Source organism: Zalophus californianus, chromosome 11, assembly GCF_009762305.2.
Source record: "Zalophus californianus isolate mZalCal1 chromosome 11, mZalCal1.pri.v2, whole genome shotgun sequence".
Lineage (NCBI taxonomy): Eukaryota > Metazoa > Chordata > Mammalia > Carnivora > Otariidae > Zalophus > Zalophus californianus.
This window is the reverse complement of record NC_045605.1, coordinates 36,774,622-36,799,972: the sequence shown is the minus strand read 5'-3', so window position 1 is coordinate 36,799,972 and position 25,351 is coordinate 36,774,622. Positions and strand designations below refer to the sequence as shown.

General features: G+C 43.9%; 1 protein-coding gene and 1 pseudogene across 1 annotated transcript in view; one reads left to right on the top strand and one right to left on the bottom strand.

Moving 5' to 3' along the window:
• Window positions 1-25,351, bottom strand: part of MAML2 (mastermind like transcriptional coactivator 2) — a 342,795-nt gene that overhangs the window by 92,424 nt on the left and 225,020 nt on the right. Inside the window, exon 2 of the mRNA XM_027578501.2 lies at window positions 16,840-18,333. Within this exon, the coding sequence (XP_027434302.1) occupies window positions 16,840-18,333 (1,494 nt within the window). The remainder of the gene's footprint in view (window positions 1-16,839; window positions 18,334-25,351) is intronic.
• On the top strand, window positions 2,077-2,939 carry LOC113913955 (annotated as a pseudogene).

Genomic DNA, 25,351 nt, shown 5'->3' with positions numbered 1-25,351 from the left:
AACTTCTTGCCTCTGAGGATGGGGAAAATGAGGTCTATGTCAATCTTCACCAGCACACGGCTCGGTTCTCTTGCTGCTCTACAAAAATGAATGTTGGCAGCACTTTACACATCAAAACCGTCCAAGTGGAGCCTGACCTTTGGGCCTTGGGATCCATGCTGAATTCACATTCATTTAGATTTGACCCCATTTCAAGTGTTCAGAGAAATGTGAAAGAATTTTACAATAGCCATCCCTCCCAAAAAATTGAATGAAACATGAGCAGGAAAAACAAATGGACAAGTTTGTGAGAATGGTTGGCTTCATCTGTAGTTGCAAACAGAAATAGGCAATTTGTCAGAGTTTAAATTGCCTTATAAAGTATCTTTACACAGCAGAGATGGTCAGAAATGCATTTTTTTGGGGCCCAAATTTCCTTCCATTTCTCCCTTGAGACCACTCTTTCCTACTTTTTATCCCATCTTTCTGACCCTCTGGCTTTCTCTCTCTGGCTTTGACTATGTAGACAGTTTCAATTTCATCACACACATGGGTCAAATCTTATTTTAGGAATCATCATGGCTGTAATAGTAGTAAAAGGAGCAAATCGTTTTGTGGACTCTATTCACATATGCAAAACACAGCCTCGGCTACCAAGTCCTGCCTCCCAAGGCTGGTGCGGTATCCAGAGCACAGCCTGGTAAGGCCCCTGGGCCCGGCTGCCTTGGTGTCAAGGTCTTTACTGCCTGGCGCTCTGTATAGATTTTGGAAATAGAACTGATGGCTCAAACCTTTTTATCTTGATAAATCAGGTCAACAAACTTCAGTCAAGAAAACTGGTGTGGGTAGGCACAGACACTGATAGGCATTCAGGTAGCCCCCGATCTATAAATATCTATAAACAACCACTAGAAAGGAAGAGCTCTGTGGCCCTTCGCTGGTGATGTTCTGCTAATCTCACTTTCCCTCTTCCGTTGGTCTGAAGGCCAGCTTCCCTCTGCCTTGAAGGTCCAGCCAGAAATGCTCCTCGTCTTCCCATTCAGAACCCGGAGCCAGGCCAAGGTGGAAGTCTGTTCCTTCTCTGTGGTTTTCAGAGCAAAGTGCCCTGTGCACACGTGGGACTCCCATTTGTCTCTTGCACAGGGATTCTCTTGTTTCACTAAATAGACTGTATTCCTGATTCTACCCCTATGCCTAGTTCAATTCAATCAGTGTACGTTGAACAACTTTTCTTTCTGAAATGCAGTGTTTGAGAAATTGTGGTCAGTACTCTAACAGCTCGATGACCAGAGGAGTCAAATAGACTTTGAATAGGCCAGCCTGGGACATGATAAACTTTCTGTAATTTGTTCCTATGGACAAAGTGCACCAAGAGTGCCAAACAACCAAACTAAAAACGAACTTTTAGAACCCAGGACTCAAAAGTAGAGCCTGCTCAGAGGACGGTTAGCTGCATCTGATCTCTAACTGGAGGAAAAGGTTCTGTGTTTCTGCTTCTGGGAGCAGTGGTGGTGCCAGAGAAGGCAGTGGGGACGGTCCCCGTGCTGGGGTCTGGCCGCTGACCCTGCCGTCGGTGCCCCTCGCTTACGGAGAGCTGTGTCAAGTGTCAAGGCCCCTCGGTGAGAAAAACCGTCAAGGGGCTTCAACTGCGCTGACGTGAATGAAATACGTCGATCTTATTTGTTTGTTTGCACATTGGTCAGTAACTGATCTATAAAAAAAACAATGATTCTATTCTCTTTCATTCATTTTTAAATCCCTTCCTATGTTTTTACCCCTTGTACTTACTGTTCTGTTTCGGAGAGAGATACCAATACAGATTTCCAGGGGGAAGAGAGCTTGGACAAGCCTGCTACTGCAGGCCACAGCCAGGAGTCATTCCCCACCAATAATCCTGGATGTTGCTGAGGCAGGAGCTAAATGTGATAAATGTCAGCAAATGAACCGACTGGCATAGAACCCAAAATCCACCAGGGAAAAGGGCAAAACCATGAACACATTTTCAGCGGTAACCAGATCAGACTGTACCTGCCAATCCCTAATAAATAGAATGGGATCAAGAACTGAAATCTTGAGTTCTCTTTCCCATCTTGCAAGATGGCGGGCGAAAAGGCTGAGAAGCCAGATACTAAGGAGAAGAAACCTGAAGCTAAGAAGGCTGATGCCGGTGGCAAGGCTAAGAAGGGTAACCCCAAGACTAACACGCCAAAGAAGGGGAAGCCCCACTGCAGCCGAAACCCTGTCCTTGTCAGAGGAATTGGCAGATATTCCCGATCGGCCACGTACTCTGGAAAGGTCATGTACAAGAGGAAGTATTCGGCTAAGCTAGGGACACTGACGGCAGCAAGTCCAGGGTTGAAAAGAAAAAGAAGGAGAAAGTTCTCGCTACTGTCACAAAACCAGCTGGTGGTGACAAGAACAGTGGTACCCGAGTGGTTAAACTTCGCAAAATGCCTAGGTATTACCCTACTGAAGATGTGCCTCGAAAGCTGTTGAGCCACAGCAACAAACCTCTCAGTCAGCACGTGGGAAAGCTGCGAGCTAGTATCACCCCCGGGACCATTTTGATAATCCTCACCGGGCGCCACAGAGGCAAGAGGGTCGTTTTCCTGAAGCAACTGAGCAGTGGCTTGCTAATCGAGTTCCTCTGCATAGAACACACCAGAATTTCATCATTGCTACTTCTACCAAGATTGATAATCAGCAGTGTGAAAATCCCCAAACATCTCACTGATGCTTACTTCAAGAAGAAGCAGCTGCGGAAGCCCAGACACCAGGAGGGTGAGATCTTCGACACCGAGAAAGAGAAATACGAGATAACAAAGCAGCGCAAGGTTGATCAGGAAGCTGTGGACTCGCAAATTCGGCCAAAAATCAAAGCTGTTCCTCAGCCTCAGGGCTACCTCCGCTCTGTGTTTTCTCTCACAAATGGAGTCTACCCTCACGAATTGGTGTTCTAAATTTCTTACAAAGAACTTAATTAAATAATAAAAAAAAGAACTGAAATCTTCTTTGGAAATAGCTCTGTTCCAGAATTTCACAGAAAAATATTATAATAAAACTTCATGTACATGAAACTAGGAAAATAGATATTGCATTAACCAGGATTAAATTACACACACACACACCGTAAGAGGGTAGCATAGGGGGCGAGAAAGCAGCAAATGTCTGATTTGGATTAAAGACGGGTGAACAAACTCCTTGAGGGCAAGGATTGTACATTTATGCTTTTTGGCTGAGAGACACAGTGTGCGGAGCATGGCTAGAAGCAGACAAACATGATCTGAATTCCAGTTCTGCTACCTGATAGCTGTGTGATTTAGGCCAATTACTAGAAAATTATGACTATTTCTTAGGAATGTCATGGAAAAACCAATTAGCCATAGTAGGTGCTCAATAAATGAAGCTTCATTTCTCATCCCTTCTCTGCACACTCTGTAGCCCCAAATGTACCCAGGAAGACATTATCAATGTTCAACAATGTTCTTTCTTGATGCTCTGAGCTTTTTCTTATTGTCTCAAATGAGTTATGATGTCTCTGAGGGATTCAACATTTTACCTTTCATATATCCTTTGTCGGGAAGCTATCAGCAGACACAATCCACCAAAATGAGAGATTAAATAAGCAAACAGAGCCACACATGGGACCCAGAAACAGGGAGTCTGATAAAGGAAAGAAATGAAGGCATTCCCAGTGTGGAGGCAGGAAGTCCTAGGGTCACAGCAGTATCCATGGGCCTAGAGAACTCTGTCAGGACAGTAGCTGGAGAGAGAGGGCTCCTGCGGAGATGCATCCAGGAAAAGAAACAACAAACAGATTATCTGACAGGAATTACAGGTGGAAAATTGACAGATGTTTCACAGAGCTGTTGGACGGTATGAGAAGGCATATCCAGAGATTCAAGGAAACTTCACAAGTGAAAAGAAAGTTAGACACGGAGCTTCTTCAGAGGAATTACACTTACAGTACTCTGGCTTGTCTTAGCTGTAAACATTACTTATGTCTTCATAGTTCTGAAGACACTGATATGGACTTAGGCAAATTTTTGACATAACCTTGTGGTGGCAAAGGGGAAGACAAAGAAAGACTAAAATCTTCACCTACTGTATAAGATGTAATAGATACTGCTTAAAAGGACGAATAAAGAGATCTGAGGCATGCGTGAATTTAGCGATCCGACAGTAACTACCAGAAGAAACTCAAAATGGTGAAAGTGAATTCCTCCGGGGTGAGGGCTGAGGGAAGGGGGTGCCAAGGAATAGCTTTTGCCTTTTAGCATGACTTGTCTTTTTAAATTATTTGCCTGTTACTGTGATAAAAAGAACAAATTTAAAGATGAGGACAGTAATTGCATTTTAGAGTCATAAAATTCAAGGACTATAGAATAAAGTTGTAACAAAGGGGGTAAACAAAGTCTCATTACTAAAGGTAAAATACTTGGCAACGAGTCTGGGTCCAGAATCCTTGCCTTCTATTTCTCATTCCCCTGCAGCCCCCACCACATGGCACACCCCTTTCGGTACCTTTCTTAGAGCAGTTGGCATGGTTTTCTGTGTACGGGAAGTGCTTAAATATTTGTTGATTGAAAAATAACTATACCAACTGCTGAAAGTTTTCACGGTGATTTTTAATGAGGTTGGTCTGGTGAGCAGAGGGGTCACATCTGAAGTTTACAGCTTTGTTCTATATGGAGGGATAAGATTATAGCTTAAAAGAATTTTCAAAATGCTCTCCTTGAAAGCTGACTCGGAGGTAGACATTCCATAGGTCTCATCTACTTAACACAATGCTTGGGTTTGCCAGAGCCTCATCTGAGACATTGAGATTTGAGTGAGGCAGTCTAACGGGAATTTTAATTATGCATTCCCATAGAGTCTCTAAACTCTACCTTGGGATAAGCCAGAACCCAGGTCTGAAGCCCGTCCTGAAGGAATCTAAGTTCCAGGGAGGTGTCACAGAGAAACCTTGAAAGGGGGAGGGCAAGAGAGACGTATTCTTACTCAAAGTGCAAAAACCACTGATACAGAGCTTCAGAAAACATGACATCTGTACCCCATTATCTCAGCTTCCCAGGGAAAAGTATTCACTGAATTAAAATCCAGTATTTTGGCCTTGGATTTTGCAACGCAGCTTAATAACAAAAACTTCAAAGTAAACAGTGTCATGGTGTCTTTGCAAAATGTTCAGTGGAAGATGTCCATCGTGTTACCTAATTCCCCCAGTGATAAATGTACCTTTGAATTCATTTCCAGGAAAATAGTTTGCCTCCACTGATGAACTGGCATGCTCTCTTTTATACTGAAGAAAAAGAACCTCTATATCCCCCATATAATTTCTTTTTGCCTTAGTTGCCTGGAAACTCAAAGTTAAATGGAAGCTCAGTTTTGGAATTCAACCATTGCAAGTGTCTACTAACATTTAATTCGGATTGTTTTGGTGGGTTTGTTTCTGGTGGTCCTTGGTTTGCAAAGGAAAGCAAGCTAACACTTATGAATTGCCTACAAGGTGCAGGCCCTACATTTGTCCTAAGTCTGATGGGTTATTTCATGGAATTTTTTCAACAATCCTGAAAAATAGTGTCGTAATTCTCACTGTACAGATAATGCAGCTCAGTTTCAGAGAATCCAAATAATTTGACCAAGGCTATCTGATCATTAAGGTAAACAATGCATAAATTCTCAATAATGTATATTTTCTATTCAGATTGATGTCAGAAGTTATTCAACCGTATTTCTTTTCCTTTGATTTCAAGACCATACAACCTGTAACACACACTCACTGAAGCTTCTTTCCCTTCCTTCCTTTGTTCTCCCTTCCTCTCCTTCTGTTTCTGTGTCCTTATGTTGGAACTTTCTCTCAGGTACTCTGTTAGCCCTTGGAGGTACAAAGATAAATTATACGCAGACTCTGGTCTTAAGGAGCTTGCAATTTAGTGGAGGGTTTGACGTATAGACTTAATTATAATTCAAGGTAGAAAGCAATGAATGCAATGAGAGATACAAAATGCTTTGTGAGTTCAGAGAAGAAAAAGAAATTCCACAGTCCCAACTCTAGGAATTCCTGGTTCACTGGACAAAAACAGATACCTAAACAAAATTATCATACAATATCAGAATGGTACCTAAAGAACTGGCACTCTGTTGTATGCACTAGAGGAGGAAGAAATAAACTTTACTTGTTACAGAGTGCGAGAAGGGGTGATGACAGCAACATGGGCAGTTAGGGCAGAGGCTGGGGTTCTAAGACACCTTGGAATTGTCCAAGCAGGTGGGCAGGATGCCACGGCCAGGAGGGAAAAGGGAGTTGTTGGGCAAAAGACATTCAAAGGGAAGAGAGCCAGTCCAGTGAAGGAGAGCCTCGGGGAGTGACTGAATCTGGGGTGGTGGTGCATTTCCAGGGAGAAGGCCTGGCCAAAACAACAGAGATAAATGGAAACCCAGCCACTGGGCTTGGCCCTATGGAGCATGGAACAAGACAGAATTTCTTAGACACGTGGTCCAGCCCATTACTGGGAGGGACAAGGGAGTCTCAAGGAGGGAGGCTTGCAATAATGCAAGCACACAGGGAGCAGCAGAGACAGGGGCAGAGGCGAGAAGGAGGTGTGGGTGGCCATCAGAGGATGCCTCACCCAGGAAGCCTTTTCTAGTTCCCAAAGCTATTACAGGCACTTTATCTTTGCATTCTCCGAATATCCTATGGTCACTTCTATCAGAAACCTTATAACACTACATAATCACTTGTTTCTGTCCATTACCTATGGGTAGGGGTTGTGTTTTGGTCACTGCTGGTACCATATATGTTTCATAAAAGCAAAGAATCATTTGGAATATTGTTGATAAAATGATCTTAGTTGACTCTTACCCGTATGATTCCCCATGATATAGGTCAGTCCAGGCTCCAAGAAGAGTGCCTCTGCACACTCCCCTTCCACGGGTTTAATCCATGGGGCAGCTGAGAGTGAATTCTCTAGTTTCTATTCCTGAAAACTGTAACTGTTGGTGCAGGTCCATGGGCAAATGGTGTTTTAAGAGCAGATTTGTTATGGAGGAAGGTGGAAATGGTAGCTTCTGTGCCTTCCTTCTTGGGAGGAGAGGGTGATGTGTTGGCGTCCTTAACTGCCCAGAACAGAAGAATGGATGATGGGTCAATGTTGTAATTCATTTGTTCATTGTTCAATAAATATGTTTTGGGTACCTCCCACATAGTAGCCATGTCAGAGGTTGAAATACAATGGTGAACAAGATGGACACAATCCTTGCCTTCAAGTAGCCTGCAGTCTAGGTGAGGAAGATACACAAGAACAAAGATAGATGAGGGCTGATATCAGCTAATAGAGAGGAAGCAGAGGTAGCTGCCAGAGAGTATAGGATGGGAGCGAATCCAGATTGGGAAGCCAGGGAAACCTTGTGGATCAAATGTCTCAGCTGAGACTGAGAAACATAGAGTTAGGTTAGCTGTGCAGAGTAGAGTGGCACAATGTTCTAGACAGAAGGAACAACATATTTGAAGACCTGAGGGCGAGGGAAAGCATGGTACTTCTCAAGAATCGGAGTACACTTTTTATGGCAGGAGCCAGAATGCAGAGTGTGTGTGAACTTGGCAGGTAAAGATGAGTTAATGAGTGGGTGGGAGTCAAGGAATAAAAAAGCTGGGAAACCAATAAATCTTGGCAGGAGCCGGGTCATGTAGGGCTTTATAAGCTACATAAGGATTTGGATTTTATTCTGAGAAAATGAAGATCATTTATGGGCCTCAGGCAGGTGACAGACATGACCACATTCCTATTTTAGCATGCTCACTCCAGTGGCAGGTTGGCAAGACTGGAAGGAGGCAGGCCAGGTTAGCCAGCACTTGACATGAGAAGGGACAATGGTTAGAAGCTCTTCAGGATATGTTCTGCCCATAGGTATGTCCATTCAGAATTCACTCCTTTGTGCCAGAGGCCTGTGGGATAGAGAGATGGGCCTGCCAGCTCATTTAGCCTCATGGCTCTCCCCAACACGGATCCTTTTCCAGGAAAAGTCTCTTTATCCTTGTGGCCAATAACAACATCAGTGGCGAAATGTCCTCTCCTCCCCCAACTCCCACTTAAGGCTTGCCATAGAACAGGTCTCCAGGAGGTCAGGGGAAAGAGGCAAGTTCAAAACTGATCTGTAGGGAAAGGGTGAAAGAGGAGAGGGTACAGCCAAGGGGAGGGGGAACGGGACAAAGACACCGAGACACAGAATAGGAATGGGAGCCCAAGACCGGAGCATGAAGCCCACATGCTCACGTGCACACCTACACAGACCTGTGGACTACCAAGAAGAAAGGCCAAAAAAGCTCCCTGTTTATGAAGTTCATGTTTCCTAAAGGTGGAGCTGAACTTAAGCTCCTGTGAAAAGCAAACTGTGGAAAATGCCAGTGATTCAGCGTGGAGGGAATTAGCAGCAGAAAGAAAGGGAAACAGGTCAACCACCCCCATTCTTTCTTCCTCGGGGACCTTGAAACTTGATTTTGCAGGATGCACAGGAAAGTAGTCATTGGCTTCCCTCTATTATGCTCTACTCAATTTATTGCTTCGAGAATAAAGTGCCACTTTATTGTTCAGATTCACTGCATGAAATGCAAATATCCAGCCGGAGTTCTCTAATTAGTATCCAGAGAGCTGCCTAGGCTCAGTGTGTATAAGTTTGGTCTTCCCTGCTTAAAACACATCGTAAAAGAGTAAGATGATTCACTCCCAATACATCTCTCTGATCCTGGTAGTCTAAACATTTGCGCAGTTTTTTGTTTCGGATCGAGAACTCTTTGTAATAAACACCTTCTGAATCTCCAGTTTCTGTGCCTGACTGTAATTAACCATTAACGTGAAAATTTACTGATTAGTGTACCTGAGAAATGGGTTGTTGCTTCCTTTCGATTTCACAAAAAGAAATCACCACCCCTCTCTACCAAACTGATAACAACTGACATCTGATTAGAAAAGGCAGAACTAATTAGAACGGGTGCAAAGGGGATTGTTTGAGTCACCTACATTAATGCACATTATAGTTAAATATCTGTCAGATTTTCCATTAACCCTCTTGCATTTCCATCCCTGGGATCAAATCTATTTCTTAACCTCATACCCCTTTGTTTCCCTAGTTGGAAACTTCGTATTCAACAGGCTGAATTTTGCATTAATGCTTTAAATGCACAGCTCTTGTTGATGGATGCAACATACTGACAAAGACCTTGGAATGAGAATAATAGAAGTCATTCCCCTAAGTGTGGATTTAAACCCTACACATTATGATTCCAAGGCTAACATGTTCTTCTTGTTATTGTGTTGATTTCTTTATTGAGGGATACAGGAGTTAATTGTTGCTTTATGCCAATTCATTCTATTGTGTTCTGAGCTATTACATACTAGGATGACAAAATAAAACAGACACAAAAGTGGGATATCCAGCAAAATAGAGCTCTACTCTGTAAAAGGTTAAAATAACATTCAAAGTTGAACTTGTAGACTTACGGGAGAAGCCCATGTGATTTGGGTTCAGTTATTACACAGAGCAGATGGTAGTATATGCACCCAATAAGAATCCAGTTAGAAATAACGCAACATATTTTAAGAAAAAAGAAAAAGAAGAAGATAGCAGGAGAGGAAGAATGAAGGGGAGTAAGTCAGAGGGGGAGACGAACCAGGAGAGATGATGGACTCTGAAAAACAAACTGAGGTTTCTGGAGGGGAGGAGGGTGGGGGGATGGGTTAGCCTGGTGATGGGTATTGAGGAGGGCACATTCTGCATGGAGCACTGGGTGTTATGAACAAACAATGAATCATGGAACAGTACACCAAAACAAATGATGTAATATATGGTGGTTAACATAACAATAAAAAAATTAAAAAAAAAAGAATCCAGTTAGTATCAGGGACAGACATGTCCTTCAGATCAAAAGCTCATCGAGGGGTTGGGACCATACCTTCCCAATCTTTTAGATGGGTACAAAGAGGGATCTTTGCATCACATGATCTTTTAATCTCTAATTCCTAGCACATTGTAGGTGCTCATGAAACTCTCATCATAGGAATGTATGCACGAATTATGGTTTTATCCCACTGGGAAACTCTTAACAGTGACCCTGGACAGTTCTTAAATCTTGATGGATCATGTTAAAGAACAAGAAATGGAATGAATTTTCTTTATCATTTAAAAAAGCTAACAAACTCTTGAATTTTTTCCTCAAAAAACAAAGTCACATATCACTCCCCTGGGTATTCTCCATTTTTATCTGGGATCAGAGGTACCAAGAAGCCCGGAAGCAAATCAGCCTAGCAACAGAAGCAAGAATAAACCAAGCCTGCAGTACGATGAAAACAGTTCAATTTGAAAATACTCTCTGATTATTTAATTTTTAAAAAACATGTTTTAATTTTATTTTTTTCCCTTACCATATCGTCTTTGTTCTGAGTAGAAGTGGTATCAGTGTCCAGGACTGTGCCTGATATATAGCAAGCCCTCAGCAAACATTTTTTGAATGAATGAATAAAAACTATTGGTAGAGTTCAGAACGGGGCAGTACTCAATTTAGCCTAAGATCTTTAGTTCATGGCTCTTGGTTGGGCAGATGGGGAAACATAAAGATCTGTGGATTCAGACAGGGCAACTTCAGTGAATTTGCTTGAAGATCCCTCCCTGCATCAGAATTGGCTTACATTTTCTATGAGGTAGAAATAAACTGGGCACGTAGACAATCATGAAATTTCGAACAGATACCCTAGAGAAGGCCCTGTTAACACAACCCAAACCACTTCTACCTAGTTCCTTAACTTAGGCAGCACAGTGGTTATTAACACTGGGTTTAAATTCAGACCAGTTACTAATTGTAGTTCTGAGCAAGTTATTTAACCTCTCTGAGCCTCAGTGCCCTTTAAGTGGGGTTTGCATGTTGGCACAGAGTTGCTACTAAGGTGAAAGCCAACAAATCAACTAACGGAAACTAACAAGACACATGCAAAATCCCCCTCCTGCTAATTTTGCCAAAAAAGATTCTTCAGTACAGGTCATATTAACATCTATGTCTGGAAATTTATTTGGGCTCTTAGCCCTAGCACTGGTCTTAGGGAATATTAAAAACAAATTTTTATTTTCTTTTAAACCAAAAAGATAAATGATGAAATATCAAGGATAAAATGAAAATGCAAACATAATGTTCCTGGTTTGCTACGGACAATCCTCAGTATGTATCAGACCTCATCCTTCTTGCCAGCATAGGCCAGCCAAAGTGAGTCATAATGGCAATCACCAAATTGTTAAGGGTCATTTGCAGTGATCACCTAGCATCTCTTGGGTCTCTATCCTAACTTCACTTTAGATTTTATGTCATTTATATCTGACGCATGACCATAAGTTTATTACCATCTTTTGGCTTTACTCCTGGATTCGAGTATACCGATTTTGTGTCCCAGCTTGTCTAGGACATTGGCTTGGCCTTGTCTTTGGCCCTTCATGCTCCTGACTTCTTTTGACCCAGTTCTAGCCCCTAAACCTGAACCCCGGCACTAGTCTAACTGGCTGACCATTTAGCCAGTCTGTGGCCCCTGGCAAAGGGGGTGATTTGGGTGTTATATTGTTGCAGAACATTGAATTCATGATTATTTTCCCACTAGAAAAGGCATTCCCAGCTGATTCAAGGTTCTATCTCTTCTCTGGCACTTTCACTGGGCAATTATAAGGATTTGTCAGTCTAGGAGAAGTCCAGTGATTCCTTCACCCTCAACTGGGTGTTCATCTTTAAGATCAGATATATCCAAAATTACCTTAAAGAAGAAGGGGGGAGAACATGAGACTTGCCTGATTTACGCCAAGGGTTGATATATAAAGTAGTGAAGGATAAACTTGGCTAGGCAGAGAGAGTGGGGTGAGGTTCTTAATATATATTGAGGAGCTTGGCTTTAAACTAAGGAGGAAATGTACAAATTTATGTTTCGGTCATAACAAACCATCCATTCCCTGGCTGTGTTCCCTCTCAGAATTTTTAGAGATGGGATAATTCTAAACCAAATATAGAATCCACTTGAGTTTCATGGATCTAATGTTAGAAAAAAAATTCACACTTTTAAGTTTCTGATTATACAGCTCTGACAAAGACCACTTCTTGGTTCAAGAGGTTAGAGCTTTTGGATTGAACTCTCACAAGCCCTAGTGAACCAATAACTCTTTCACACCTTAAACAAGTATCCAGTGACGTGAAGATAAATCAGAACTGCATGCATTATATCCCTCTCTTGCCCTCTCCCATAACCTTTAAATCAGAAAGGAAAGGAAATTATACCCAGGAGGTATTTCCATTTGCCAAGCCCCAAACCTTAACAAGACAGAGTCCCTGAAGACATTTTGTGAAATACCAAATACCATTTGTTCTCTCAGTATCTGGAGAAGGGCTTACTTGAAACCAGCCCAGGCATGAAACGATAAAGAGGTCTCTAACAATTCAATTATGCTGCATCCATCTCTCAGGCACCATTCACATTTGGAGAATGGAGATGGGTACCCAATTAAGACAGAGGGGCACAGACTCCCCCCAGTATATTCTTTGAGCATGCAGATCTGTCTGGGTGCAGAGTTCTGAAGGGTGACGAGAAGGCCATCTTTGCACACTTTGCTGGGTAAATTACAAGCAACTGATCGACAAATTCAGTCTACCATCTTGTAGCAGAAAGCCAAGGTTTCCACCATTTCCAAGGTGAAAGAATTCCAACGAGAAAAATCCCGTAATAAGTCTTCCTATGTTTGACACAAAGTGCGTATGTCAAGCAAAAGAAAATTTATGACCAGTGCTTTCATTTAGGACACTCTAGTTGATAAACTTAAGAATTGCTTAATTCCCCATCTTTCCCCTCCTGTGGCTTCGGTCATGAGTAACACAGATTTTGCTAATTGGAAATAAGAATGCACTTTTGTTCTGTCTACTATAAACGGTGGGGTTAAAACTACCCTCTCTGAGCTGAGAATACTTAGCAATATACTAGATGAGACAATAAGAATTAGAAAAACCTCATCAAAAACTAATGATGTAATGTATGGTGATTAACATAACAATAAAAAAATTTAAAAAAAATAATTAGAAAAACCTTAAAAATATGCACATCCAGGGGTGCCTGGGTGGCTCAGTCGGTTAAGTGGCTGCCTTCGGCTCAGGTCATGATCCCAGGGTCCTGGGATCAAGCCCCACGTCAGGCTCCCTGCTCAGTGGAGAGTCTGTTTCTCCCTCTCCCTCTGCCTGCCTCTCTGCCTACTTGTGCTCTCTCTCTATCTCTCTGTCAAATAAATAAATAAAATCTTAAAAAAAAATATGCACATCCAAATGGAAGTTGCTTCTCAAAATTACCGTCTTGGAAAGCAACTCATTTATTTACTTTATTGCCTTCAGAGAAAGTTCACAAGCCATATTTGAAATCCAGTCCTATCCTATCACTTATTCCTTGTTTTTGACCCAAAGCAGCATTACCCATCTTGACTGTTTTCAAAGATCACCCTGCCAGGATGAATATTACTGCATTGGTAATAATCCACTCAATGTGCTAAAAGCTCTGAAGACAATCCCCAGAGCAAAATTCTGTAACCGTGCTGAACAACAGCACCCTTATTAGCATAAGTTCAGCCCCACAAAGGTGAATGCTTTTAAGAGGGCACCACTTATTTGACCATAGAGCTCTGGTATGCTTGCTTACAACTCAGACACAGGACTTCCGAATCCTCCCTCTTGGAACTGTTGAACAGGAAGGGACAATTTGATTCAATCTACAAAGTTAGGATAAAGCCGTAAATGGGTCGCCATGTCTGGCATGTACAGAAGGGGCCTTTGGCTTGAAACACTGCTACTGCTTCCACCACTTTTTAAGAGCTTTCTTGAAAAGAGGAAAAATATCTTGGCATCATGTGTCATAGGCACTGGAAACAGTTAAATATTATCTAAGACGTTGAAAGATGTATGTTGATTTGGCCATCAGCACCCACTGGTGTGCTTGGGTTCTGGAAGCTTCGATGAGGACGAAGAGGTCGTGAGTGTGGTGTACAGTTGTAGATAGGAGAAATGGAGCTGGAAACAGGACCGAGGATGGCAGGAAGGCTCCCAAAGAAGGGCTGACGGGGTGACCAAAGAGACATATTTCCTGTTGTAAATGGCTTACTTTGGTTAGCTCCATAATGTTCACCCTCAGGAAGGTCAACAGTCACACAGATATTGATTCTCTTCTATAACAACTCTGAAGGTTAGAGTTTAAGACTTTCTTTATCCCCGGGCGCCTGGGTGGCTCAGATGGTTAAGCGTCTGCCTTCGGCTCAGGTCATGATCCCAGGGTCCTGGGATCGAGTCCCGCATCGGGCTCCCTGCTCCTTGGGAGCCTGCTTCTCCCTCTGCCTCTCTATCTCTCTCTCTCTCTGTGTCTCTCATGAATAAATAAATAAAATCTTTAAAAGAAAAAAAAAAGACTTTCTTTATCCCCAAAGGACTTCATCTACCCTGTAGATTATGTAAATATGGCTCAGTATTAAAGAAAATATTCTTTTTGAGAATTTCACAATCGTCTCTAAGTGGTCATTCATTTCCCAACAAATTCTACCTATGAGCTGTATAGCCAGTAGCTAAAAGCACAACAGACCATCAGAATCCCAGCTCTGCTACTTCTTATCTGTGTGACTCTGGAAAAGTTACTTAGCCTCTCTGTGCCTCACTTGCATCCCCTGTAAGATGAGAACAATGGGATTTCCTTCATATGGGTGAAATGAGATACCATAAGGAAGAGAGACAGAAGTCATGCCAGTTACAGGGTAAATAATAAACACTACCTTTTATTAATATCCCATTATTTATTATTGCCATTTTTATGATCAGAAGTCTGGGCTTAGGGAGGGTAAATCACTACCCACTCACTATACTGCTGGATAATAAAATAATGAAGGATAGTTTTCTTTTATTCCTCAAAACTCTTTGTTAGAACTTGAGACTTACTCCATCTCCTACATAAGAGTAATACTTGTTAAAAACATTCTGAGATCATATATGGCTCTTTCCATGATAATCATAACAACTGTCAACTTTATTCTAAACTCTGGGTGCAAAATTATCTCATTTTTAAGATATTTATTGATTTCTTTTAGCGGGGAGAGAGTGTGTGAGCACGCATGTTACGGGGAAGGCAGAGGCACAGGAAGACAGAGAATCTCAAGCAGTCTCCCTGATGAGCACAGAGCCTGACCGAGGCTCGATCCCACCACCCTGAGATCATGACTTGAGCTGAAATCAAGAGTGGAACGCTTAACAAACTGAGCTACCCAGGTGCCCCTTAATTTTATTCTAAAAAAAAAATCCTAGGCTATATTATTATCACCCCCATTTACAGGAGAGAAAACACAGGCTTCATGAGGTCCAGTGACTTGCTGGAGGTCACACAGCTAGTGAATGTCAGAGTAAGAATTTGAACCTAGATTCATCCAAACCAAAATGACAAACCACGCCATTAGGAAGTAGTTCCACAATACCGTTTATCAACGATCCCCAAATTACCTGTTTAAAAGGAACTTTGTAAAATATACACATGACTCTACTCAAGTCCATTCTTCATCAACTACAATTAAAAAAAAAAACCCACACTTTTTTTTTTAACCCCCCACACTTCTTAAGTGGACAAGAGTTCAAAGCTTTCCTTGGTGCAGAGCTCTCGAATGCTGGCTGAGCAGTTTTCTCCTGGCATACATCTAGGGCAAAGGTTAGCTTGGCCACCGTCTGTGGTGCTTGTGGCATTCTTTTCTGGGCAGTAGCCACAAAAACTACTCTAGGAATGTGATTGGAATTAGGCTCAGTGCCGTCATAATATCCTGACATATTGTTTTGACGTGTAACGTGTTGTCTTTGTGCTTGGCCACTAACGGAGACCCATCAAATTACACGCACAAAGCAACATTCAGACTTTCTTCCTTCCAGGAAGAGTTTCCGCTCTCAAATTCCCTGGGGATCTGAAATTCCTCACTAGTGTGTGCTCTGGAGGCACCGAGCTATCTCTTCATACTATTCATGTCTGGGGCAGAATAAAACCTCTGCTTTATGTTAATCACAGGATATAAGGTAACCACAGATATTTTTTTCCTGTTTCTAGTGATGACCATTTCATCATTTGACACTTAATGCAGGCATTACTTTCTCTAAAAGACTTCCCTGATTTCCCCTTGCATGGTAAGACACCAACCTCTGTGCTCTCATGTCATTAGCCTTTCTACTTAGTATTCAAATGAGAGTTTTAAAGCCTGTCTCTCTCTCCAGACTGTGCCTGAAAATGGGGACCATGTCTTATTTAATGCACCAGCATGGAGTCACAGCAGGATCTATTACAATGCGTTCTGCATTCGGGCATTTCAATTGGTTGGTATGGATGTAGACGGCTCATTAAATACTCTTAATATCATGTCTGGACTTACTTCAGTTTTCAGCATAATCACAACATCTTGCACATGGTAGGTACTCAGGACGCTCATGTGGACTTAATGACCGACTTACTGACTGGAGGAATAAACATCAGGTGTATCCAAATCTTACTGCCAAAGGGACATGTCATGAAAGGTCATGAATTACAAGGCAACATTCTGAATAAGCAAGAGCCTTTGACTGCTGCAGATCCCAACGAGAGGAATGATCTACAAGGAAATACTAGCTCTTGCCTCCAGATGCCCCGTGCGAGCTGGGCTTCAGGAGGCCTTCGCGGGAATCCGACAGGACCACTACTATCTTCGCGGTCTTGATTCTGCCCCAACACAGAAGTTGCAACCGGAGCCTAAGAACCAGGCTAAATGGTCTCCGAGTCCTCTGCGTTTGGGGTAGCAAACTTACGGTCTTACCTGTCGGTGCTGTTGGGAGACTTGATACCCCAGGCCTGTGATGGGCTGGTTCTGCATTTTCTGAAGCAGGATCTTTTGCTGCAGCGGCAAGGGGGACCTTAGCAAAGGCTGACTGGACAGGGGCTGGGTGGGCTGGGACTGCGGCGGCGGCGGCGGTGGGGGCTGCTGAGCTGAAATGGAGCTCTGCGGCTGCGGGGGTTGCGGGGGCGGCTGCGGGGGCTGCTGGGGCGGCTGTGGGGGCGGCTGCGGCGGCTGCGGGGTGTAGTGCAGGAGAGAAGGCTTAGCCTGGGAAGGCAAAACAGAAGGCATCTGCGGGCTTGCTTGATCTGAGTTAAAATGGAACAAAGGCTTAGTGTTGCCATGCCGGGGCTCCATGGTTGTGTGCGGGGCGTTCATGAAACTCCGACTGAGATCCTGAGGCTTCTGCTGCATGAGCACGTCCAGGTGCCCTCCCTGGGCCGACGGGCTGGCCTTGTACATGTAGTTAGCCATCACCTTCGACTGGCTGCCGCCGCCCGCCACCCCAGGCATTGTGGAGCTCTGCGGGCTGAATGGCTGCTGACCGAAAGAAGGGCTGGGGATTTTCTCCTGCCCAAACGGACCTGGCGATGGCCCAGCGGAGGAGGGCAAGGCCGACCAGGTGGTAGGCTGGTGCTGCTGCATCCGGGCATGCTGCTGACGGTTGGCCGCGATCTGCTTGAGCTGCTGGGCATGGGATACTTCCTGCCAGCTCGGCAGGGCCCGGCTTGCTCCCGAGGCTGTCTGAGGCTGAGCCTGGCTCTGAGGGACAGAAGGGACCGGGGAGGAAGTGGAGAGCGCCGAGTTGGCCATGGAGAATGCAGGGCCAGCTGATGGGGGCCTCAGCTGAGGGGAGCCCGAGGGGCCCTGGGTTAGGCCCGGGGAGTATTCACTCTTGATCACTGTCTTCTCCATGGGCAAGGAGGGCCTGGGAGTGCTCCTCTGGCTTTGCTGACCCAAGTCAATGTTAAATGGGTCATCCTGCTTGATGGTGGCATTGATCATGTTCTCCAGCTCCAGGTCACTCATGGGAGGCACAGATATGTTGGTCAGTTCGTTGAACAGTTCCTGCAGCTCTGGGTCCATCAGCTGCTCTACAGGGTCCTCTCCGTACCTATTGGAAAACATGCTCTCCTGGGTCATCTGGCCATCCATGTGCTTACTGCAAGATAGAGTCTCTCCTGGTTCCTTCTTCACTTCCTTTAAGCCCATGTTAAAGATACCATTTCCAGGAGGATGTGTATGGGGTGGCAGAGTGTTAGTCTTCCGCAGGGGTGCTTGGCTCATGGGCAAGCTCCCTGACATAATCTGATTTTGTCCATTATTTACTTGCAGGCCCCCTTGTCCTGCAGAGAGGTTCTCCCCCACACGGATTCTCTTGATATCAAGGAATGAGTTGTCAACGAAGCCATTGGGCCTCTTGCTGTTGACAGGAGACAGGTTTACCACCTGTTTTCTTTTCAAGGAACCCTGGAGCTGAAAACAGAGAATGAAAAATAAAAATATGAGATATTAATCCAGATATGCTTTTAGTCAAAAGAGACATGATATTTACATGTTTTTTTTTTCCATTTACACACAGGATGAATTCAAAAAGAAAAAGGTACAAATGAAGCACAGTCTGTAATATAATGAAACTCACCAAACAGAATAAATGGTTTCTGGAAGAGCAGGTCAATTAGTGATTAGAGATCCCGTTGGTTCCCGTTATCGGTACATAGGTCAATGGATGGAAAATACTTCACATATCATCAGGAGTCATTGATAATACTTACAACTGGTCACCAAATGTGGTTTTCTGGAGCAGGCCAAAATATTCCACACGCATGCACACACGACCCCACACAGCAACAGACAACTGGAATGAGCACAATTTTGACCAAGATGGGAAATGCTGAACAGTCTAAAGGTGGGACATAATTTCCAGTTTCTCTTTTTCATCTGCGAAACCCTTCATCACTATTATCCTCTAAGTGAGTAATCAGAAGAGTTGTTGTACCCAAGGAGATAGTGTATCTGTTGTTCTACTACTTTTCTTCGTGTAATTCCGAGGCTTTGCATCCAAGCCCGTGCAGCAACGTCGTGTGGGGGCACGAATGCCATGAGATTATCCTTTATCAAATGAGACATTCTAAGCACAGATTTTCCTGGGGATTCATTTCTTACGTTGCCCGTCTCGAGAACTGATAACCAAAATGAAGGTGCAGAGAACCAGTACTGCGCATTGTTAAGAACTCAGGCTCTGGAGCCGGCTAAGCTGAGCTCAAATTCCTGTTCTATCACTGAGTGCTCAGTGACCTTGCCACTCTACATACCCGAGCCTCAATTTCATTATCTGGAAAATGGGGGCGATAGCACTGAATTCATAGGAAGAAATGAGACAATGCATGTAGAAGTTTAGTACGGTGCTTACTATCATCAGAACTCAATAAATTCTAGTTTATATAAAAAAAAAAATGACTTACTACATTCTCAAAGAGGACAGCCTCTCCAAACCGCAATAGTCACAATCAAATGTTAAAGCACTTCATTCACTAACTCAGTGATTAGATTGCATTACGTGGACTTTAGATATTATATGGAAAGAAATTAAGGACCATACAGTCACACCAGTAAATTAATGAGAAACAAATATTCACCATTGATCTTGAGATCCTTGTTGGTTTACCTCTCAAGTGAGAGACTATATCTATTCAAGTATGGCTCTCCCAGTGCAGCTGACCCACCTAAATTATTTAATGTTTGCTCAGGATAATTGTAAAATACCTGAGGCAGGATACTTCCCAGATACAAAATGCTACCACTTTTCTTTTTCTCTCTTTTCACTTGCTACCACTCCTCCACCCTCCTGAAGAGTTCTAGGTAACCTAATTAGAAAATGAAATTAACATAACTGAGCATCTATTATATGCCAAGTATTTTAAATATGGTTACTTTATTTTCTTAGTCTTTACAACAACCCGATTCGATATGTATTATTTTAGAGCTATTATTTTATAGATAAGGAGACTAAGGCTCAGATAGGCTAAGTAACTTGCCCAGTGTCACACAGCTAGTCAGCGGCAGACCTGGGCTTTAACTCCAGGTCTGTGCAATTCTACAGCCTGTGGCATTACCAATATATTATACCACCATCAGCTTGTTTAGGGCTAGGGTCTGCCCAGCGTGAAGGGACCAAGGGCAGCGAGCAGATGACATCCCAAATCTCCGGTGAAATGAGAGGATTCTGGGAATGGCCAGGATGCAGTTATAGGGCCAAATGTGAACAGCATGTTTCTTGTCATGTAGCTCATCAATCCCTATTTCAATAATTCCTTCTTGTGCTTTTGCTCACTCACAAGCAGTATATAGTTGGAGTGGGTGGATGTCCCATGCTCTTCTAACCAGTTTTTACCTTTTCCCATTGCCAAATGGTAATCAGAGAAAGGAACCTGACCTCAACTGGGCCAATCAGTTCCTGCCACAGAAATTCTGGAATTGGAGAAAGTGAGACCAGGCTTTCTTTGGATGACTGCATCGTCATTTACAAAACTTGTGAGCTGTTGTTCCAATATGTCAACCAAAGCCTCAGAGGAAGTGAGTCTGTAGAAAGAGAGAAGACTAACACAGAGAAGGGAGACACAAGTTTTGGCAAAATTTGAGGGTTGGGTTTCAATCTCATATCAGTCTGCCTCTTGCCTTGTTTTCCTTGATACAGTGTGGAATCTTTAGAATAAATGCCCCCTTTTGCTTGAGCTAGTATGAGTTGGGCTTCTGTTATTTTCAGCCAAGAGGCCTAACCAAGTCCCATGAAATTTCACATTGGGTGATGAGCAATCTGTAGCAAGGCAGAGGTATACTTTGCCCCTGGGTGTGGAGCTCCCCACTCCACCATCTCTGCTGTCTCTGCATGTTTGCTGACGGCTAAGCTCGCTACTCCTTAATGTACGCAACATCATCACAGAACACCGTCAGCCATCACCACGCTCAGCCGAAACTCAAAGTGTCCCCCGTCTGTCCTCGGGGGTCAGGAAGAACACACACTGGAGAGGCTCAGTCATGTTACCTCAAGAGCGGCCACAACTTTTATTCCAGCATAAGTTACATTTTGAAAGTTTTTTCACAACTACTACAGAACAAACAAAGGAATACATTCTTTTTCCAGGTTTGGGTGATTGCCTTTGATCTACTTTCCACTGCTTTGAAAGAACCTGTTCTGCTGGATTCTCCCATTGCTCAGGCCACTCCCTGGGCAGTGCCTTGCAGAGTCTGGTAAGGAGCACCAGCACTTTCTCTAAGCTATCAGGATTGGAGGGGCTGTAACGGATTTAGTGGTGGTGGCAATAATAATAATAATAATAATAGCAGTCATTCATTGAGGGTTTGCATGCTAGGCATCATGATAAGGCCTTTGCATGGACAGTCTCATTTAATTCTCACAATAACTAAGAATTCTCACAACACCTTTATGAGTATGATATTACTTCTACCCAACCACCTCCCCTCCCCAATTTACAGAAGAGAAAATAAAATTTGGAGACTGAGACTTCAAGGTCATACAAATAATAAGCAATAAAGCCAGGGGCGTCCTCTTGGTTTCAGCTTAGATAATGATCTCAGGGTCCTGGGATCGAGCCCTGTGTCAGGCTGTGTGCTCGGCAGGGTGTCTGCTTGAGCTTCTGTCTCTCCCTCCCCCACCACTTGTGTGCTCTCTCTTTCTCTCTAAAAAAAAAAAAAAAAAAAGGCAATAAAGCCAGAAATCAAGCCAAAATTTGCCCTGCAGAGCTTGTGCTGTACTGTAAATGGTACCCTTTATAAACAGTGTCATCTCAGAACACTTTCCTGCCCAAACCTAGGAAATAACAGGCACAGAGGGAATAAGACTTGTTTCTTAGGTATATGTGTGGGGTCACCACCAGCACAGCTGGAGGGATGACTTCAGATGGGGAGCAGAAGTCCTCCTTAAGTGATGTTGGATAAAAGGAATTCCATTAGGGCTCCATCAGGTAGGACACTTTACCAGGAGAATTCTGGGGGCAGTCTGTGTTCTGCCTCATAGAACTTTCTAATCAAAGTTATGTCACCAAGACCAGTCAAATGCACGGCCTCAGTAGATATCAAGCGACTGGCACAAGACAATCAACGATTCTCAAAGTTCAACCTTTGAAGTGTATCTTTTGCTGGACTAAAGTTTCTCCATCAGATATATGGCTGTGTATTATGGTGGAGAGTCTCTAAAGGTTCTGTTAACAAAATGGAAATATCCTAGAAGGAGTAGAGGAGGAACACCTCAGTGAGAAATAGTTCATCAGATAATTCAATGCCATTTCACAGGCCAAGAATAGTCCCAGGAAATGAGACTGAGTCAGAGGAATGAAGACCCGGGTTTAAACTGAGGAGAGGGGCAGGACTAGGGGAGTGAGCGGCTCCACACTCGGACCTTTCCAGTGGCTGGGGTAGCCGGGCTGGGGTAAGCTAGAAGTGTATATCCTGAGTGCCAGAGGGGCCAGCAACTTCCAGAAAGCAGTTATAACATTGAAACAGGAGAGGGAAGAATCTCCACAAATAAGCCTCTCACCCACGGCTGACTTATGCATTAGGCACTATTAGGCACAGTACCCAGGGCCCACAGTAGACTTAGGGGCCCATAAAAATGCTTGAATTTCTTTTAAAACAGAAGAGAAATGGAGCTTTTCAGTTGAAGAAATGTTTCCATACAGAACAGTAATATATTTATCTTTATGTCAACATGGTCATAATAATTTTTTATTTATTTTCTATTTTTTAAAAGATTTTATTTATTGATTTGTCAGAGAGAGAGAGAGCACGAGCAGGGGGAGTGGGAGAGGGAGAAGCAGGCTCCCTGCCGAGCAAGGAGCCCGATGTGGGGGCTCGATCCCAGTACCCTGAGATCATGACCTGAGCCCAAGGCAGACGCTCAACAGACTGAGCCACCCAGGCACCCCAAAATATAATTTTTCAAATTGCACAAGGAAGAAGGGACCCCCTCAGAAGAGCACCTGAGGCCCCCCTAAGTCTGTCACCTAATAACCACTGTGTACTGATACTTATTTTAAGACAGGTACTCTTTTTTAAAAAATTTTTTTATTGTTATGTTAATCACCATACATTACACCATTAGTTTTTGATGTAGTGTTCCATGATTCACTGTGCATAACACCCAGTGCTCCATGCAGAACGTGCCCTCTTTAATACCCATCACCAGGCTAACCCATCCCCCCACCCCCCTCCCCTCTAGAACCCTCAGTTTGTTTTTCAGAGTCCATCGTCTCTCATGGTTCGTCTCCCCCTCCGAGTTTCCCCCCTTCATTCTTCCCCTCCTGCTATCTTCTTCTTTTTTTTTTTTCCTTAACATATATCGCATTATTTGTTTCAGAGGTACAGATCTGTGATTCAACAGTCTTGCACAATTCACAGCGCTCGCCATAGCACATACCCTCCCCCATAAGACAAGGTACACTTAAAATAAGAGTTGTGTGGAGTCTCGTTTAATCTTTCCACGGCTCTCTGAACGTGTATTCTGATCCTCATTTTATAAGTGAAGAAATCGTGGCTCCTGACATGAAGATTACATAGTGAATGATACGGGAGCAGGATGCCGCCCCCCGCCCCACGTCTGTCTGGCCCCAAAGTCCTCGTTCTTCATCACTAACCACACTGCTTGCCTTCCCTTCAGCCTTCAGCTCACCACAGGCTGACACTGTTCTGGACATGGTAGACTCAGAGAACCAAGACCAAAGGATCACAGAATGTGATGTATCGCACACACAGGGCAGGGGTAAGGACATTCGGGACGCACAGGGACGGAGAGCAGGGAGCGCCTGGTGAACTGACTGGTTAGAGGTTGCCGGTGAAAGCTCGGGACATCACCCTCGAGGCTCCAACAGAAGAAAGGGAAGAGACAAAGGGTCACTTGGTCAGTCAGAAAGCTTTAGTAAGCATCCAAGAGAGTTCTGAACCAGACTCTATCACATCATCCCTGGCCGTAGGGAAACAGGCAGATGATGAAGCCAGGGGCAGGACGGAAAGGCTTCACATGAGTACCACATGTTAATATTTACACTTTTCCTGTCACCTAGACGGGCTGAGAAGCAGTCTTCATTGTGTACAATAAATCTGCACCCAAAGTTTTATATGTAATTTGTGAGATTATACACATAATATCACCCTTTCCCTGGCTACCCAAGGAAAGGGCTTCTTTCGGGAATGATTTCAAGACAGCAAGTCGGGTCTGGTTTGCATGCTACACGGAAATCACTGGACTTTGCTGCGATCCAGCAGACTGTTTCTTTTCACTCTCGTCTTTGTTCGGTTTCTCCTACGTGAACACCTCAGTGCTAGTTGAGGCCTGTGGTCTGTGCTGGGGTAAGGCTGAGGCCTGCTCAGGGCCAGGTCCAGACAGAATGACCTACCTGCCCCAAGGGCTGGGGATGGAGGTGCTGGGACAATGCCTATGGCCAAGAAAAATCCAGCACACAGCCGCGTTGGGGCCGGGGTCCCTCAGTAAACTCTCCTTTTGAACAGCTGTACTTTGCTCTTCCAAAGGACTCAAACATAAACTTCCTGGAGGGATTTAAAAAGGCCATTATTGTGCAATCCCCTGGTTTCTGTTTCTTGCCCAGCTCCCTATCCCTTTCCACAAAATAAATGAATTCTTTGTCTCCTGGGCTGCCCTAGAAACAGGGAATATGCCACACAAAGGTAACAATTCAGTCCATAGGTCACATTCCCCCCCACCCCAAGTAGATTTCTGTCTTTCTCTCATGCATAAGCACAAGCACCAGATTTACGACCGCTGAGATACTCCAGGGAATGAATATCTTGGGCTCATCATCTGTAAGCTTTCCTCAGGCCATTTTACTCCCGGCTGATTAGTGATAGGGTGGGATCCTGGCACAGTAGATTCCAGAGCTCAGCACAGTACCAGGAGGTGAGTTGATTCCTCCCTGAATCTCTTGCCCCCAACAAACTAGATGGGATTTTAAGTCCTTTTGCTAAAGGTGCCTGAACGCTCCCCCTTCTTACTTGGCCCTTGCAGAGTCCTGAGCTACCTGGTATTGTGAGGTATTGTTTTCTGTCCCTATAGTATTTAGGTTTGCCCAACTAGAGTTTAAGATCTTTGAGGGTGGGCGCTGTGCCTTATGCTTGACTGGGTTCCTCTCAGCACCCACCACAATGCTGGGCATATTATAGGTGTTCGAACAGTAGTTTGTGGGTTGATCTGAGAACTTGGGAAGCTGGATCCTTCTAACGATTGAGCAGTCAAACACTGGTGCTTAAGAAGAAGGCTGTGGCTGTGGGAACATTTTCATTTCCAATTCCCAAGCAATTTAATGGTTCTACTAGAGTTTGGCTTGAGTGCTCAAGTTCTTCTGAATCCTGAAGTCAGAGGAATGTCAAGCCCCGAGGACTGGAACGACCTTGTCATCCGTGTGAATGAAAAGGGAAGGGGCGCGTGAGGCTTTGTGACAGACTCTACTCTGTGTTGAGCCTC